Below are 15,777 nucleotides of genomic sequence, written 5' to 3' on the forward strand. Positions count from 1 at the left end.
AAATAATACACAGTTCGCGCATTGATGCAGGAAACATTTTGGCTATGTTATTAAATTTGGTTTGGCCTAGCGAGTCTACATGGAGACCCTTTGACATAGCCCCTTGCTAGACCCGACTTTAAAATTAAATCAGGTTGTAGTTGACATGATGTGACCCGGTTGACATGGTGATCAGACCAATTATGACACGGTTTGACTTAAAAAAAATAATTCAAGATGACATCGTTTGAATTTAAACAAAAAATATTGAGAAGATAGTGTTTTGGATCGATATGAGTTAACCCGTCAAATTCACTACCTAAGTCATAAATTTTGTTATGTTTAATAACTTTGTTTTCTAGAATCTATTTTTATTTAATTAAATGATAAAAAAAACATAAGCAAGAAAACAACCAAAAACAATTTAACAAAAAAAAAATCATAAAAGATTGTATAGAAATAGTGGTTGCTAATATTGTAAGAAATGCTAAAATATTATTTGAAAACAAAGTAAAAATTGAACAACATTTAATAAAATATTATAACAAATATATTTTAAATTAATTTATTGTAATGAATTTCAATTAAAACTGAAGACTTGTCAGGTCGGGCCCTTGCCCAACCCTATTTCAAATTAAATTGGTTTAAAATTGATCTGATATGACCCATTCAACATGCATGGCAAGTTCAAACACTGTCCAATCAACCTGGTTAAAATCTTATTTAACTTTAAACAATATTTCAATATGATGTCTTTATATTTGTTTTTTAAATATTGGCATTACAAAATGTTTCGTATTGACCCGGGTTAACCCACCTACCGGATTGTTTTTTATTTAACCTGGATTGATATTGATTTCTTTTTTTTCTTGTTTTTTAACATCACTTTTTTTTTAAAAAAAATTTATCATTTAATATTGGATTTATTAAAAATTGAGCTTCTTTATTTATTTGCTTTCTATGAGGATAATTCATTTTCACAACCCGAATCGTGGATTTGCCATGCTCACTTGAATTGGGTTGGGCTTTTCAATCATTTTGTTTTTGTTTTTGTGTCAACTTTTTTCTTCATTCTTTTTTTTTCTGTTGCTTTGGATATGCTTTTTAGATTGATTTTCTTTTTCCAATCTTATTATTCAACATTAGATTGGTCAAGAATTGGACTTTGTGATTTATTTTGATCCAGTGATCTCAGTCTCATGACCCACATCATGGGTATGAAATGTTAGTTTGAATTGCCTTTGGTCTTTTTTTTTTACACTGATTATTTTTTGATTTTATTCTTCAACACTAAGTTAATTTATAAAAGATTCAACTTTTTTTCATTTTGCATATTATGAGGATAGTTCGGCCTCATGATTCATGTTGTGGGTTTGTCATTCCAACTTAAATTGACTTAGGGATTTTACATCATTTTATTTTTATGTCAAATTTAATCCTTATTTTTTTAATTGATTTTTTTTTTGTTTTGGATTCTTTTTTAAAATTAATTTTTTTTTAATTTCATCCTTTAACTTTGAATTATTGAGACTTAGGTTTCGTAATTTTTTTTCTATGTGGTGATTTTGGTCTCATGACCCAGGTTAAAGGTACAAAATGTTAACCTGGATTGAGATTGGTACATTTACTGTCACTACTTTTTTTATATAAAATAATTAAATTATATCATTTTACTGGACCTAATAGGATCTATGACTCAAGTCACATAATTCTTTTTATGTTTTAAAACACACCAGCAGTGCTTAAACATTATTTTTTTAAGTTAAAAAAAAAATCAATTCAACTTGCAGGCAAGCATGAGCCACCTATCTAACAGCTAATCTATAAGGTGTTTGGATTTTCATCCCTTCTTTTAAGTTCTATACAGATGAACCGCAAGTAATTGGAACATCTAGTGATCTCACTATGTGTTTTCTATGTAGAGAACCATCTTTTCATCCATATACAGTCTTCAATATCCTAGAACTTTTGGTACGAAGAAATGATTCCCAGTTCAAGTGGTAGTCAGAAACTATACTAGGTGGAAGCATCCAATAATCTACTGTCATTTTTAGATTAAGAGTAGTTCGATTAATTCAAGGAACAACAAAGGCACAGGCCCTGGTTCCCCACCCACAAAAGCCTAAGCGGATTTACTAGGAAAGGTGTTATTGTTTGATTCTCTATGATTTGCAAATTAGATTAATGATCATGATGGGATGGCTTAGCATGGTGCTATCTCAAGTGAGAAGCCACTTTCATTGTCCCATTAATCATGAACAATATAATAGATGCAGACAATCATGGTGGGATAATTGGCTGGGTATACCTGAATGTTTTTATATATATGCTCATTAACTATTAGTTAAAGGAAGGGCAATGATCAGTGGCAGCTACGTTTAATTGATAATGTTCTTCCTTTTTCTTACTGGCGCATATAATGATGAAGTTATTGTGCAGTACCAACCCTTCACTTGGTTAACTGAGAACATAATTAACGTAATTTGCTATGGAATCACTTCAATTTTTCAAAGGGGAATGCCTCTAGACTCATGAAATTAATTTCGCTTGGATCTTAGACATCGCACCAAACTAAAATTGAACATATTCATATGAATTGCGATGTGCAATTATGTTTGAATATATAATTAGTTATCTAGCTTCTTGGTGTAAATGAAGCATTTAATTCAAAAATTCAAGCCGTGTGCTTTTGAAAAGGAGGAAAACGACATGTATTGAAATTAATAGGGATATTTTCTGGTCAAGAAGTATGAAAGGAGGATAATGTACATTGTGATTTTACATAATCTCCCTAGGAACTCTACGAGAAGCTAAAAACTTATCAAACAACAATAAATAGAAAATAAAAATAAGAACTGATATTACATGATTGATTTTTTATTTTCTATCCATCAAAACTCTTGAATTTTGAATATAATCCGTCTATCGACGGATTCAAGGAGGCCAATGTCATCAATCGATTGATCTTCCAATATGTTATCATCGTCAACGGAAATATTCAAATCCAGGGATATGCAAGGGGTTGTGTCCTCCATTAATGCAGCACCGGCACCAGCATTGTCTTCTTCTTCATAAGACCCATCTGTTCTCTGCTTGATTGGAGGAGAGCAGGCTCTAGATCTTGAGCTGAAGCTTTCACAGCTCAAAATGATGATAGCATCACTAAGGCCAACTTCTTGACCATTGGAATTGGTTATTCTTCCACTTTCAATAGCTCTTTTGAAACCAATTTGAGAGCAATAATCTGCTTGCTCAACGTCTTCCACTAAGAAAACTCTACGTGGATTGTTTGATGCTGCCTCAGAAAATCTCTCGATATAGCTGCAACTTTGTTCATCTCTTGATCTTTTATTTCTACAATCTTCGGTCGAGTCTGCTCTTGTAGAAGAAAAACTGCTTAAAGAAACTGAAATGAAGCTGTCATTGGAGCCAAAAACTAGCCTGGCCAATTCTTTAGCTATCTTCTCTTTAGCTTCCACATCAACTCCTTGAAAAAACAACCAAGTTTCTTCTTTGGATTCACTGTTTTTCATCTTCCCCTTTCTTCTTATCATGCCAGACCGGCATTGCAAGATAGTGCTTGCTATTTCAGGGATTATATCTCTCTGCCATGGCACTTTTTTCTCCAATGCAATGGATAGGATTTTCAAGTTCTCAGCATTTAGCTCCTTGAACTTGTGGAGATACACCACTTCCATGACATCACTTGATGAAGTTGAGTTTGGAGTAGAATTAGGATTTGATGAAAATGGTAATTGTTTGGTATGATCTTTATGTTCTGGAATGTACATTCTCAAACTTGGTTCATTAATGCTACACTTGTTGAGAGTCCCTGTACCAAGCCAGAAAGGGTGGTCCCTCAATGACTGCTTGGGTTCAACAATGGGCCACTCATTGTGGGTTTGTTGAAAAATAGGGTATTGCTGGTCATATGAAGTAGAAGAAGAAGGTGATACAGAAGAAAATGTGAGGGTTTTCTCAGAAAAGTAGTGTTGTCGGTGGATTGAACTGCAAAATGAGTTCCATTTTCTGCAAAGATCTTTGATTGACATAGAGTTCTGGAAAAGAGAAACCGAGAAATTAGAGAACAGTAATCGCTCAAGACGTAAGCTTCGAGCTTCTGACTACAAGTATACAATTTTGAATTATTGAAGAATAAAATGCGATTAACTAGTTATAATTACCTGATTATCACTATTTTGTAAGTTTTTCTCATTTTTGCATTGTTGAAGCCATGCAGGAAGGCCAGAAGTTGTGGAATCACTGTCACAGGTGCTAGTTGGTAAGCTTCGAGCTTCTGACTCAAACTTGGCTGAACAATCAGCACAGCAAGTGAGCTGTTTATCTTCCCCACCTTCATGTAGAATCCAGCTGCTAGACCCATTTCCAGCTTTGTTTCTTGTGGACTGACATCGTAGATCACTGAAAAATAAAAAAAGAAGGTAAATGAGGATGTTATTAGACTTTGTTGATCATTTATAGAAAAAGGTAAATGATGAAGTTGATGAAGCTACAATTGATATTTTTCACTGCTTTGAAACTCCTTGGATTTTTAAAAGTGCAACTTGCATGGTGCCCATTAATAAAAGCTACAAGACCACAAAAAAAAAAAAAAAAAAAAAGAAGCCTATCTACATCTCCTTCCTTGTTGCCAAAGAAAAAAGTGATGAATTTTTGACATTTTAGCATATTATAAATCACATTAAAACTCTGTATATAGCTTTTCTTTCCCCTAACTTGAATTTTGAGTTTCCAAAAGAGAAGGAAAATGGAGTAGGAACTTCATTTCTTTTCACTGGTCCGACATCTATTTCTTTTTTCTTTTCTAAAAGCAGTTTGAAAAAGAAAACTCATTTACTTAGTTCAGAAGAAATTCAAATAATAGAAAGCAAGAATATAGACCCCGATAATGCATACAATTACATGCAACTTTAGCAACTGTTTACCTGTCACTGATGAGACTCAAGCGCAAGCTGCCTGCAGGAATTGTAAGTGGATGGAGGCCCAAAACAGTACCTCCTGATGGATGGCCTGATTTACACTTCATGTAAGTTTGGAAAGTGGCAATCCCCATAAGCCAAAATCTTCCATTAATATTCTCTCCAATTCCACAAGCTAATTTGCCAAGCTCTATGATCATGTATTCCATTGGACAGAAAAAGCACCTTCCTTGCTCACTTGATGAACTACTAGCCCTATTCTCAATAGCCCATTTGAGATCTCCCAAATTCAAAACAACTCCTTTGCCCATGTAGCTTCTCACATGGATTTTAAGCTCTTCGAGTTTATGTTCTACCTCTACCCTAGAGAAATGGCCAAAAGAAGAAACTGGGATTGTTAAAAACTTCACTTCCCTCAAAGCCTCAGGAACATCTCCCTTTTGAACCTTATCAATGACTCCTTTCACCACAACTTCTATACTGGCCAGAGACTCTCCAACAATAACAAAACTTCTCCTCCTTTTGTTCACTAAATTCTCTATGACACACATCACATCTTCGTTTTTAATTGGATCTAAAACTGTTGCTTTTGCTCCAACTTGACTTGAAGTTGGAGACTGTGAAAGGACCAAACCATTGCTTTCCTTGGACTTGCTACTCACAGAAGGAGCACTTTGTGAACATATTTCTAAAGAAACAGCTTGCTCAACATTGCTTTTCACTTGAGTACTAGAGAAACCAGCTTCTCTCATGACTCTACTAACACTAGGATCGTCTAAAATGGATATTATGAGCTGCTCTAACTCTATTTTCACTGCAAGGAGTGGCTGCTGCTGGTTTTCAATAGAGCCACGCCGTTGGTGAGCCTGAGCGCGCTTAAAAGCTGCTACCAAGGCATTAGAGATTGAAGGGAACTGCTGAGAGTGAGTACCTAATATGGGGCTTGAAGTTGAAGCTGGGAGCCGATTAAGCGCGACGTTGAAGCAAAGCTCTAGGGCTTTGCACTGAAGAGGATGAGAGTGTGACTGAAGGCAAGCTGTTCTAAATAGGCCAGTGGAGGCAGAAAGCATGGTGTTAGCAACATGGAGAGGAGTGACTTGGGCATGGCCTCGCCTTCTAGCAAGGGTTACTGCTTGTTTAATAACACTTGCTGCGTCTGCCGTCAGAGCTTGTTGCACTGTACAACCTCCTGCTCTCATCTTCTATCCCAGGTTCTTGTTATGATCCACAAATAAAATATGAAACCGAAAGAAGTTTAAGAATAGAGTGAGATCAAGAAAGGTTTATTGGCTAGGGATTCTAGTATCACCTGCTTTGTATGATCCGAGCTAATTCTTGAGGAAAAACTCATCAATTAAGAAGGAAAGAGATATATTTGAATGGTTTGTGCAGGTTTAAGAGTTCTTTTTTTCTTTTAGGGTTTGACAGAGAGGGTGTGATCATATATATTTGCATCTATTTCTAGTTTGCAAGTAATTAATTCCTATGGAAGATGTTGGTCGACTAGCTGGAGAGATATAGAGGGGGAGTGTGTGAAATATATGGAAATTGAGGTATGCTTTTCTTGTAGGTGAGGTAAAATTTAGGGTCCAAAGTCGATTTTGTAGTGGAAAGTGGAATGCATGTGCTGACAAGCAGGACAAATGCACCAGTATCAAAGGCAACTCAGCTTTTGCCCTATGTACACCTCTCTCTTTCTTTCTCTAGATCTCTCAAATTTGATAAAGATATGGTTTCGCTAAGTGGGTCTCTCTCTTTTATGCAACCATTAAATAACAAATTAGTTAAGCCATTAACCAAAAATCAACAGCCATATACCACCCGTAGCCAACAAATTAATCTCACCTTTGAGCACATATATTATAGTAACTCATTTAGCCATATGATGAAAGCAACATATCAATAAATGAAAGCCTACATTATAGTACTTAGTGCCCTTTCTGCTATTTAATATAGGAGGGTAAGTTAAAAGACAATCTCAACCCTATCTATCATTTCTTTATTTTCCTTTTCTTTTTCCATGGCAACTGTTAGAGTTACAATATATAAATAACTTAGACAGGGTGCTTGTGCTTTCCCGCGGATCAGATAATAATATTTATTTTCAACAAGAGAAAATTTGTAAATATTGTTAGCATGGTTTTTATATCAATAAAAAATTTAGTTCTGAACTAAAAATATGGTGTGTTTGATAAAAAAAAAAAAAACTACATGTACTAGCAAATGTTAAAAAAAGCTTTAACGCTATTCAAATATTGCGTCGAGAAGTTAAAAAAAAGATGTATGTTAAAATATTTAATCTTTATGATGCGAGCCACTTTTGAATTTTGTTTTTAACCACGCAACAACAAAGCTTTTCATTTTAAGAAAAGTAATAATATAAACTACACTGAAAAATAATTTTGCGGTATAATTTCTCTTTTTCTTATTAATATATTTATCTTAAACACTCAAAGTAGGATGTCAGATTCAATGGGAGAACCATTTGCTAGTTCCCAAACAGGGGTTTTGTTCCTTATTGTAATGGGACATACATCTTTTATAAAGGGTATGCAATATGGTTTCCAAAAACATAATATAACTCAAACCAATCAAGCAACAAGATTTGTATTTTATGTAATGCAACAAAATCATAATTTCTTTTTTGTATTTCTAATCTTCTTTTCAAAAATTTCTAAAGAACCAAGATCTTTTTTCAGAGTATTGGTTACTACATAAATCATTAACAAAATATCTTTTATTATCATGTGCATATTAAAAAAATATAAGAACACACCACTCATGCATTATCATAGGGGATTTTTTGTAATCCTTTTTCAAAGACATGCAGAGGAAAGAAAAATGAATAAAGTTTAATAAAAAAATCATAAAGAGTTGTAAAGAAAGAGCGCTTGTTGATATAGTCATAAAAATATATTAATAAATTCAAATTAAAAATGAAACAAAGCAAAGACCTTTACTTTAAGGCCCATATACTATTTTAAGTTGTTGGCCCAATAACTAAAGCCCATTTGTTAGTCCATTAATTTAGCCCAAAAACCTTAATACACACACATACACAAATATCCAACAACTTTTTTTCTCTTCATTTCCCCCTTTTTCTTATGCATGCTTTTTCCCTTCTCTCAACTGCATATTTCTACACAAACTATAGCTTACAAATCAGTCATATTATCCTTTATATTTGAGTAAGGTTTCTTCTATCTTGTTATATAGTATAGTTATGGGTTTCTTTCCTTTACACAGGTTTGTTGAAAATTTAGGGTTTATGTGATGTTGATTGATATGTATGTGGTTTTGTTTGAATTGATTCATGTATGGAATAATATATGTGTATGGATATGAATTAAAATAGAGTATGAATAAATTAATATGTATTTAAAGAACTTTAATATTAGAAAGAAAATATGAAAGATATGTGTACAGGAAACTAGCATTGCATTTTGGGAAATATATGTTGAGATTGAAGATGAGATAATTATAGTTTAGTCTATAATTTTGTAAAATTATAATTTTACTCCTGAATTCAAGAAAAATTACATTTTAGTCTATATTTGCATCTATTTTGTTTTGGTAGCTCATATATAATTGTGTCTTCTTCTAGTAAAAAAAAAAATTCAAACCCCAATTATACATCTTATCATCTCTCAAACTTAGTCTCATAACCAGTGTTGTTTTGCTAATTTTAGGTGTCACCTTGATCAATTTAAAAATCATCTCGTTTAGGATTTGGTATTGTTTTTTCTTATATTGAGAGAATCTTTGGGTTGTGCATCTATTTTCGATTCTAGTATCCTTGTGATTTTATTGCTACATTTTGGTTTTGACCGAGAGTGTTTTGCTCTTATACTACCATAGCTAGCTTTGTATGTCTTTTTCTTGTCTTTACGTTGTGAATAATTAGATTTGGTTGTTGATAATCCTAGGGCTAAGTTTTTTTCTAAGACTCCCAAGTTGAGATGGTCCTCATCCTCATTATAATTAGACTGTGGTTTTTAGGGGGGGGAAAGAGCCATGGTGAGAATTAAGAGTTAGAAGAGAACAGTAAGAGACATGGATCCTTAAAGAAAAATATAGGAAAAACTAATTTTAAAAAGTGAAAGATTAGATCTTTGTGACTATGAGATTTTTGGGTGAGATAGTCTTGAATATTTTAGTGTGGGAAATTAAGAAATTCAGTTTTCAAAACAAGAAACCAAGGTGTCCTAGTTCATAGTTCGGTTCAATTTAACCTCTGATTGTCGTCTAGCTTAGGTATATTTCCTTAGTTTAGATGTTTGTAATAATTCTTTTTGTGATATGTAATTGTTTGTAGGCCTATTGTGATATGAAATTGTTTGTGTTCATAAATCTTAAAATATCATTAATATTACGATATGCAATCGTCTATGTATATGAAACTCAAAGATATCACTATAACAGTTAGAAGAGAATGTTGATAAACTTTTGGACTATGGGGTTTGATTCTAAGTTATTCTAAGTTACTGTTTTGGTACAGATAGTTTCATTCACTTGTATATGCTTATAAAATTGGAATCTTTGGATTAGATATATGCTAGCTTTGATGGTTACTTGTTATAAAAAATTGCTAAATGATAAAATCTATTGACATTAAAAAAATAGAGGATGGGAAGTATCCTAGAATTTTATACTACTTATAAAGGTTGTTTTGTGTTTGTTTATCCTTTGTTTGACTTTAACTGTGTGCAATTGTGGAGAAGCTTATGGTTTTTTTTTTGTTGATATTTCCTATATTATAGATTTGGTAGAGTCCTTTTTCATGTTCTTTAAAGTCAGTATAAACCAACTAAAGTACATCTTCTAAAAGATTTATGTATTTCTCAAGTGTTGTGCTTTACAAATTATTTTTTTTCATTTAAAAAACTATGTTTTGGCCGGGACCCTTTGATAGTTTTTCTCGTATTGGATTTGATGAGTCTTTGGTCATCTATATATTGTTACTACATTAGGCTTTTGTTTAAAAATGGAATTTGCATAAGAACATTATCATTTTCTAGTTTGTTTGCTTTGAGTTTCAATCGTATCAAAGTCACTCATTCATGCATGTTGGACCTTGAAACAAGTTTACAAGGCTTGTCGAGTTTTGGCTCACTCCAAAAAACCAAATAGGTTGACATTCAAAATTTTTCAAAACAATCCATCTTTGATTTTAAAAATCATATCCAAAATATATTTGCTATCCACTCTTGGTATTTAAGGTAAACAGACTGAACATAGAGCATTGCTTTAGATATTAAGATGAGTAACCTATTTCTTTGATTTTAAAAACAAGTTTTAGAACTGGAAAAAGTCCAATATTCACCAAGAGATTGGGGGTATTGGCCTCTTAAAAAATCTCAAATATTGATGATAATCAGTTGTCCACTTACTATGATTATACATATATGAGTTATAGCATCGGTGTATACAACACTCATGAGGGGAAACTAATAAAAATTAGATTATAAAAAGGTGATTTTTAAATAACACATCTTAAAGATAAGTGAACCCCAAAAAGGTTATTCATCAAAACTTAGTCCATAATAGAGTTTCATGTCACTAAATCCTATTTCAAGTGGATGAGCTCATGATGGTCATTGCTTGGAGAGGACTGGAGCATACAATCTTCATTCATTTAGCAAATACTATAAGTGAATCTTAGGTACTATAGGAATAATGAACCTTAACAAGGCATTATTCATACATCCTTCCTAGGATCTAGGTTGGGTCCAATAAATCCAATATAAGTCCATTGATTATTCATTGGTATGACTTAGTAAACTATTAGTCACGTGTCATGATCAGGAGTAACCAATTATAGACAAGTCAATTCACTAGTTGTTATCGAAAGATAATAATTGGGAGAGACAAAAATAAACATCTTAGGGTTTAACTCATTACAGTACACTCATTATCATTCATATAAATAGACCATTGGTAGATTAAGCATAATAGACTATTAGAAATGAAAGACAAAAGTAGCAATGCATCTTACCTTAAGTACAATGATTTAGGATGATGATTACTGTCATTTAGCATAACCAGTTCATTACCTTAGAGCTCAAGGTTTAGGTTTAGGTTTAGGTTTAGGTTTAGGTTTTATATTTTAATCTACCACCTAGTCAATTATGTTCCATTTAATTCTATTTGCATGGCCACATATCTTTAAGGCTAAGAAATGGGAAACATTTCCTCTGTTACATGAATCCAATTTTCCTTTCATCCGTGAAAAGCTATTTTTTTCTCAACAATGCTTTTATCATTTAATCTAATAGCCTTTTATGAAATAGGAATATATTTGATAAATATTGATAACTCTTGGATAGAGTATTATAGAAATCCTAGCTATTATAAGCTTAACAATGGAAAATTTCATTGTTATTACTCAAACAAGCATGAAAAGTATACTTGGATATTCATTCATAGGTCAAATTAGATATGCAATTGGTGGAATAATTATTGTAGACTCAAATGATGGATATGCAAACACAATAACTTATATGTTCTTTTATATCTCTATGAATCTAGAAACTTTTGCTTGTATTGTATTATTTGTTCTACACACCAAACTAATAACATTCAAGATTATACAAGTCTATACATAAAAGATCCTTTTTTGGCCCTCTTTTTAGCTTTATATCTTTGATTCCAAGATCTCGGATTGAATTAGTGTTGACCAAAAAAACTTGCTTAAGTTTGAATGAAAGGCAATCAATTTCTAGGTTTTGATTGATCCCGTTGAAACTTAATCTTTCTTAGCCCTTAGTGCTCATACTACAATTCATTTTAAATTTGCAAAGCGAATTTTGCAATATATTGATAACACTCTCAAGTATAGCCTATCTATTTTTTTTTCATCTTCTTCATTCTTTCTCATAGTTTATTCTAATACTGATTAGGTTGACTACCCAAAAAACACTCATTGATTCACCACTAACTCAGTCATTTATTATGTCAAAACTTTAGTTTCTTAGTCCTCTAGCAAGTAACATATTATCTCTCAGTCCAACACTTAGGTTGAATATCATATTGTTTCATCTATTATGGTTTACGTAGTTTATCTTTGGAATCTTTTTTTTTTTTTTGTGATCCAGGGGTTGTCACTTTTTCTCCACTAGTATTGTTTTATAGCAATATGAGTATCACTTGTTCCACCTTTAATCCTATTTATCATGCTCATACAAAGCACTTGGATATTGATTTTTATTTTATATTTGAGAAAGCTTCACATGATACTTTCTTCATTCGATACATTCCTAATGAGAACTAGGTTGTTGATATCTTACCTAAATATCTTTTTATTGCATGTTCTACTAACCTTCGGAGACAAGATTAACATTTCCTATCTATGTTTAACTTAAAGAGGCATGTTAGAGTATTTACTGTATATAATTACATTTTCTTATGTATATTTATTTTTATGGTGGCTAGTTATGTTATGCCATATGGCAATTTACTCTCATGTAATCATAATATAAACTCATTTATGCATTATATAAAGGTTAGTTTATAGATATAGAAAAATCCTTTTAAGCAACAACTATTTATGTGTACTGTATGAATTAATGTTGACTAATATAATTGGAAAAATAAATTTGTATTTTCAAATAAATTCAAATTAAATTTCACTAAAAATGGAAGAGATTAATTAAAGCCTAAGAGGGAATTAAGGCTTGCCATGAATTTTGGCAACGATTCTTTTATTGTATTACTTCTTTATTTGTTAAGATTTTCTAGGTTTTGAGGAGTTCTATACAAGTCCAATGCATAATTTGATAAAAATAAGCATAATTTTTTATCCGATTGTTGGATAAAGCTGTGAATTTATCAAAATATTATAAAGGATTAATTATATAGGGTCAGCTGGCTTTGATAACTATTTTTGTTTTTAGATCCAAATTAGGCTTGGAAAGTACTATTTTAGAATTTTCTTTATTTTTCTTGTTTTTGTAATTGTTTTTCCTATTCAGATTATGACTTTTAATTTAGTTAGGATTTTTACTAATTATGACTTTTTTTTTCTTGCATTTAAACAACCTTGTAGGGTTTTGTTTTTTAAAGAGAATTTATGCCAAAAAAAAAAAGAGATTTTTCTAAACACATTAGAGTTTTCTCTATAATTTTCTCTACAATCAAGTGCTATAACTTTAGACTAGAGAATCCTAGTTTATTTTCTACATTTTAGGAACGTGAGATTTTAAGGATTAAAGAACATTATTCAAGCTATACGCTATGTCATGTTACCATAATAGAATATTAGGGTTATAAAGACTAATCAGTTCATTAGTTGTTATACTCTTACTAGACTTTATTTTCAGTTTTTAAGTACTTGTTATTCTCGGTGATTAGATATATCAGTTACATCTCTTTGATTTCATATTTTATAGTACTTTAAGACTTGATTAATAAGCCACTCATTAAAAAAGAAATTAAAAAGGGTGGGCATTTTGGAATTGCACCTCAATTTCCCTTGAAAATTTGGCTTCGAAAATTGGTGGCTAAAGAGGGAATGTGACATCTTTTTCACCATGCTTCAAAGACGAAGACCTGAAAAGAGAGTGGGGGACTGTGTGTCTAAAGGAATCGGGAAGTGTGTACGATTTTCTTCCGGACTCGAAGACAAGGAATAAAGTGTATCCATTAGTTGAATATATTTAATTATGGCACATTTGCAATTATATTCACAAAACTTGAAGCTTTTAATGATATATATATATTGCATGGGGATTGTTAGAACTCACAGAAACATTCCCTCGTTTTATCTTCTCTCTCTCTCTCTCTCTCCATTATTTCATAAAGTTGGAGCTTTATGATTCCCACCTTTGATTCAAAAATGAACAAATTAAATCATCAATGGAAAAAACTTGTGATCTCATCCGGGTGCAAGGGCAATGTTTGATGAGTTTGGTTAGATTTCTTTTACATCTCTTCATTTCGTCTGTAGCCTGATGGTGGAGCCGAGGGGAGCTAGACGGGCGATCGGCCGCCCCTCCTTAAAAAAATGTTCCATTTTGAAGATATATGTCGTCCGCATAATAGTGTGTGTGTGTGTCTATATATATATATATATATATATGAATGATCATGAGTACTTGTCCTAAAAAAACAAAAAACTTGTGCATGGTACAACTTATGGTGAAGGAAGAAAACAAGCTAATAATTCAATTTTTTTTTTATTTCAATATTCACACCAAATAATTTTTATTTATCTCTCATCAACTATTACTAATAATTTGATTTTTTTCCTCTTTATTTTTATTTATAATTTACCTTCAATTTTATTAATATACCAAATATCATTGAAAAACGAATTTTTACCTTCTTATAATCATTCACTCTCTCTTCTTTAATCTAGTATCAAACACCACCTTACAGTACTGAATTTAATCTTCTAATTGTCCATTCCCTTTTGACGATATATATTTCCTTTAAATCTAATATGAATTCGACTTGAAGGACCACCCTCTCGTATCCTATATAGTGGTTTTTTTTTTTTTTTTTTTTTTTTTTTGCAATGGAGTGTTCTTGTTAAAGTCTGGTTACAGTGAAGAGCACTTACGATGTTATTTTATGGTATTTTATGGAATATTTGACGTGCAAGAAATTCACAAATTAATTTTTGAAATATCATGTCGGTTTGGACTATAATATTTAAACTTATTTTATGGTTTGTCTAATTAGTTGAATGTTATGGATGCAAATTTTTTATATACCAAAAATGATCTATTTAAAAGCTAGAATAATATTTTGGAGTGTACAAATAATTGATGATACAAAAAAATTCAACTTCAGTTCTTTGGTGTATATATTTTGCATACTTTATCTATTCGAAACAATGCTTTTACATGTAACTTTAATCATTTTTTCGAACTTGTATATCATTGTCATTGTCTTAATGCTAGACAGGTCTTTGCAATAAAAACACCTCGACTATTAAAAAAAAATAAGATAGCCCTAGCTAGCTAGCTAGCTAGCTAACTTACTATATATTATATGATTATATAACAATATATCGCGCACTACGAGATTCACTTCATGCATGTTGTATATGAATTCGGTATTATAGAGTCAATTAACAAATTCAGAATAATTTATATAGCTAAAAAGAATATCTCAGAGCCTCATGTTCAGACATAACCAATAACAAATAATAGGTGTTTGATTAAGATTTATAATGGTTATCAAGAACAAAGTGCAAATTTTATAATCTTAGAATAAAGGCATTAATGTGTACATGAACTTAGGTTAATTTTCCTGCTCTGTTGGTGATTAGCGTAGCTTGTGCGCGCGCGGGTGAGCTAGGTTTGTATGGTCTTACTCCTAGCTAGCGTGCCTTGGCATAGAAAGGAGAGCTACACTACTACTCCCACCATATCTACAACATGCATTTCAAACATAAATTAACAAATCAAAACATATTTGTTTACACGGCAAACGAGAGATCTCCCTTTCATTCCTCAATCATCTTCGACTTTTACCTGTTTCATTTCATAGAAATACCCTCGGAAAATTAGTGTTTGGTACTGGTAATACTTTCAGTCTATATAGTCTCCTTGCAAGAAAAGTAGGTCAAAAAAGAAAATGTTTGAGAAATCCAGAAGGAGAAAGAGAGGGTGATCTAACTTATAACAATCATATAATAAAAGGTAATGCTGATGCAAACTAGTACTGCATCTTTATAAGGTCATTTCCATGAAGAACTATAGTCTAGCCAGCAAGTTCCAAACCATCACAGAAGAGCGTTATGTTTCGTTTATAGGGCCAGGAACTGGCAAGAAGGAAATACCATTCACTTGACAGGACAAGACATGACACGAGTAATAAATAACAAGAGTTTGTCATCGTTGGGAATGTTTCA

At 32.0% G+C, this 15,777-nt stretch overlaps 1 protein-coding gene across 1 annotated transcript; it reads right to left on the minus strand.

The window, feature by feature from the left end:
* Positions 1-2,666: 2,666 nt before the first annotated feature.
* LOC7485290 (protein SMAX1-LIKE 3) lies at positions 2,667-6,645 on the minus strand. Its single transcript, XM_024602803.2, has 3 exons — positions 4,926-6,645; positions 4,164-4,401; positions 2,667-4,037 (listed from the first exon to the last, which is right to left on the minus strand). The coding sequence occupies exons 1-3, from the start codon at positions 6,116-6,118 to the stop codon at positions 2,871-2,873; spliced, it is 2,598 nt and encodes an 865-aa protein (XP_024458571.2). The 5' UTR covers positions 6,119-6,645; the 3' UTR covers positions 2,667-2,870.
* Between the last annotated feature and the right edge of the window lie 9,132 nt (positions 6,646-15,777).

Source organism: Populus trichocarpa, chromosome 6 (assembly GCF_000002775.5).
Source record: "Populus trichocarpa isolate Nisqually-1 chromosome 6, P.trichocarpa_v4.1, whole genome shotgun sequence".
In the NCBI taxonomy this organism is placed as follows: Eukaryota; Viridiplantae; Streptophyta; class Magnoliopsida; order Malpighiales; family Salicaceae; genus Populus; species Populus trichocarpa.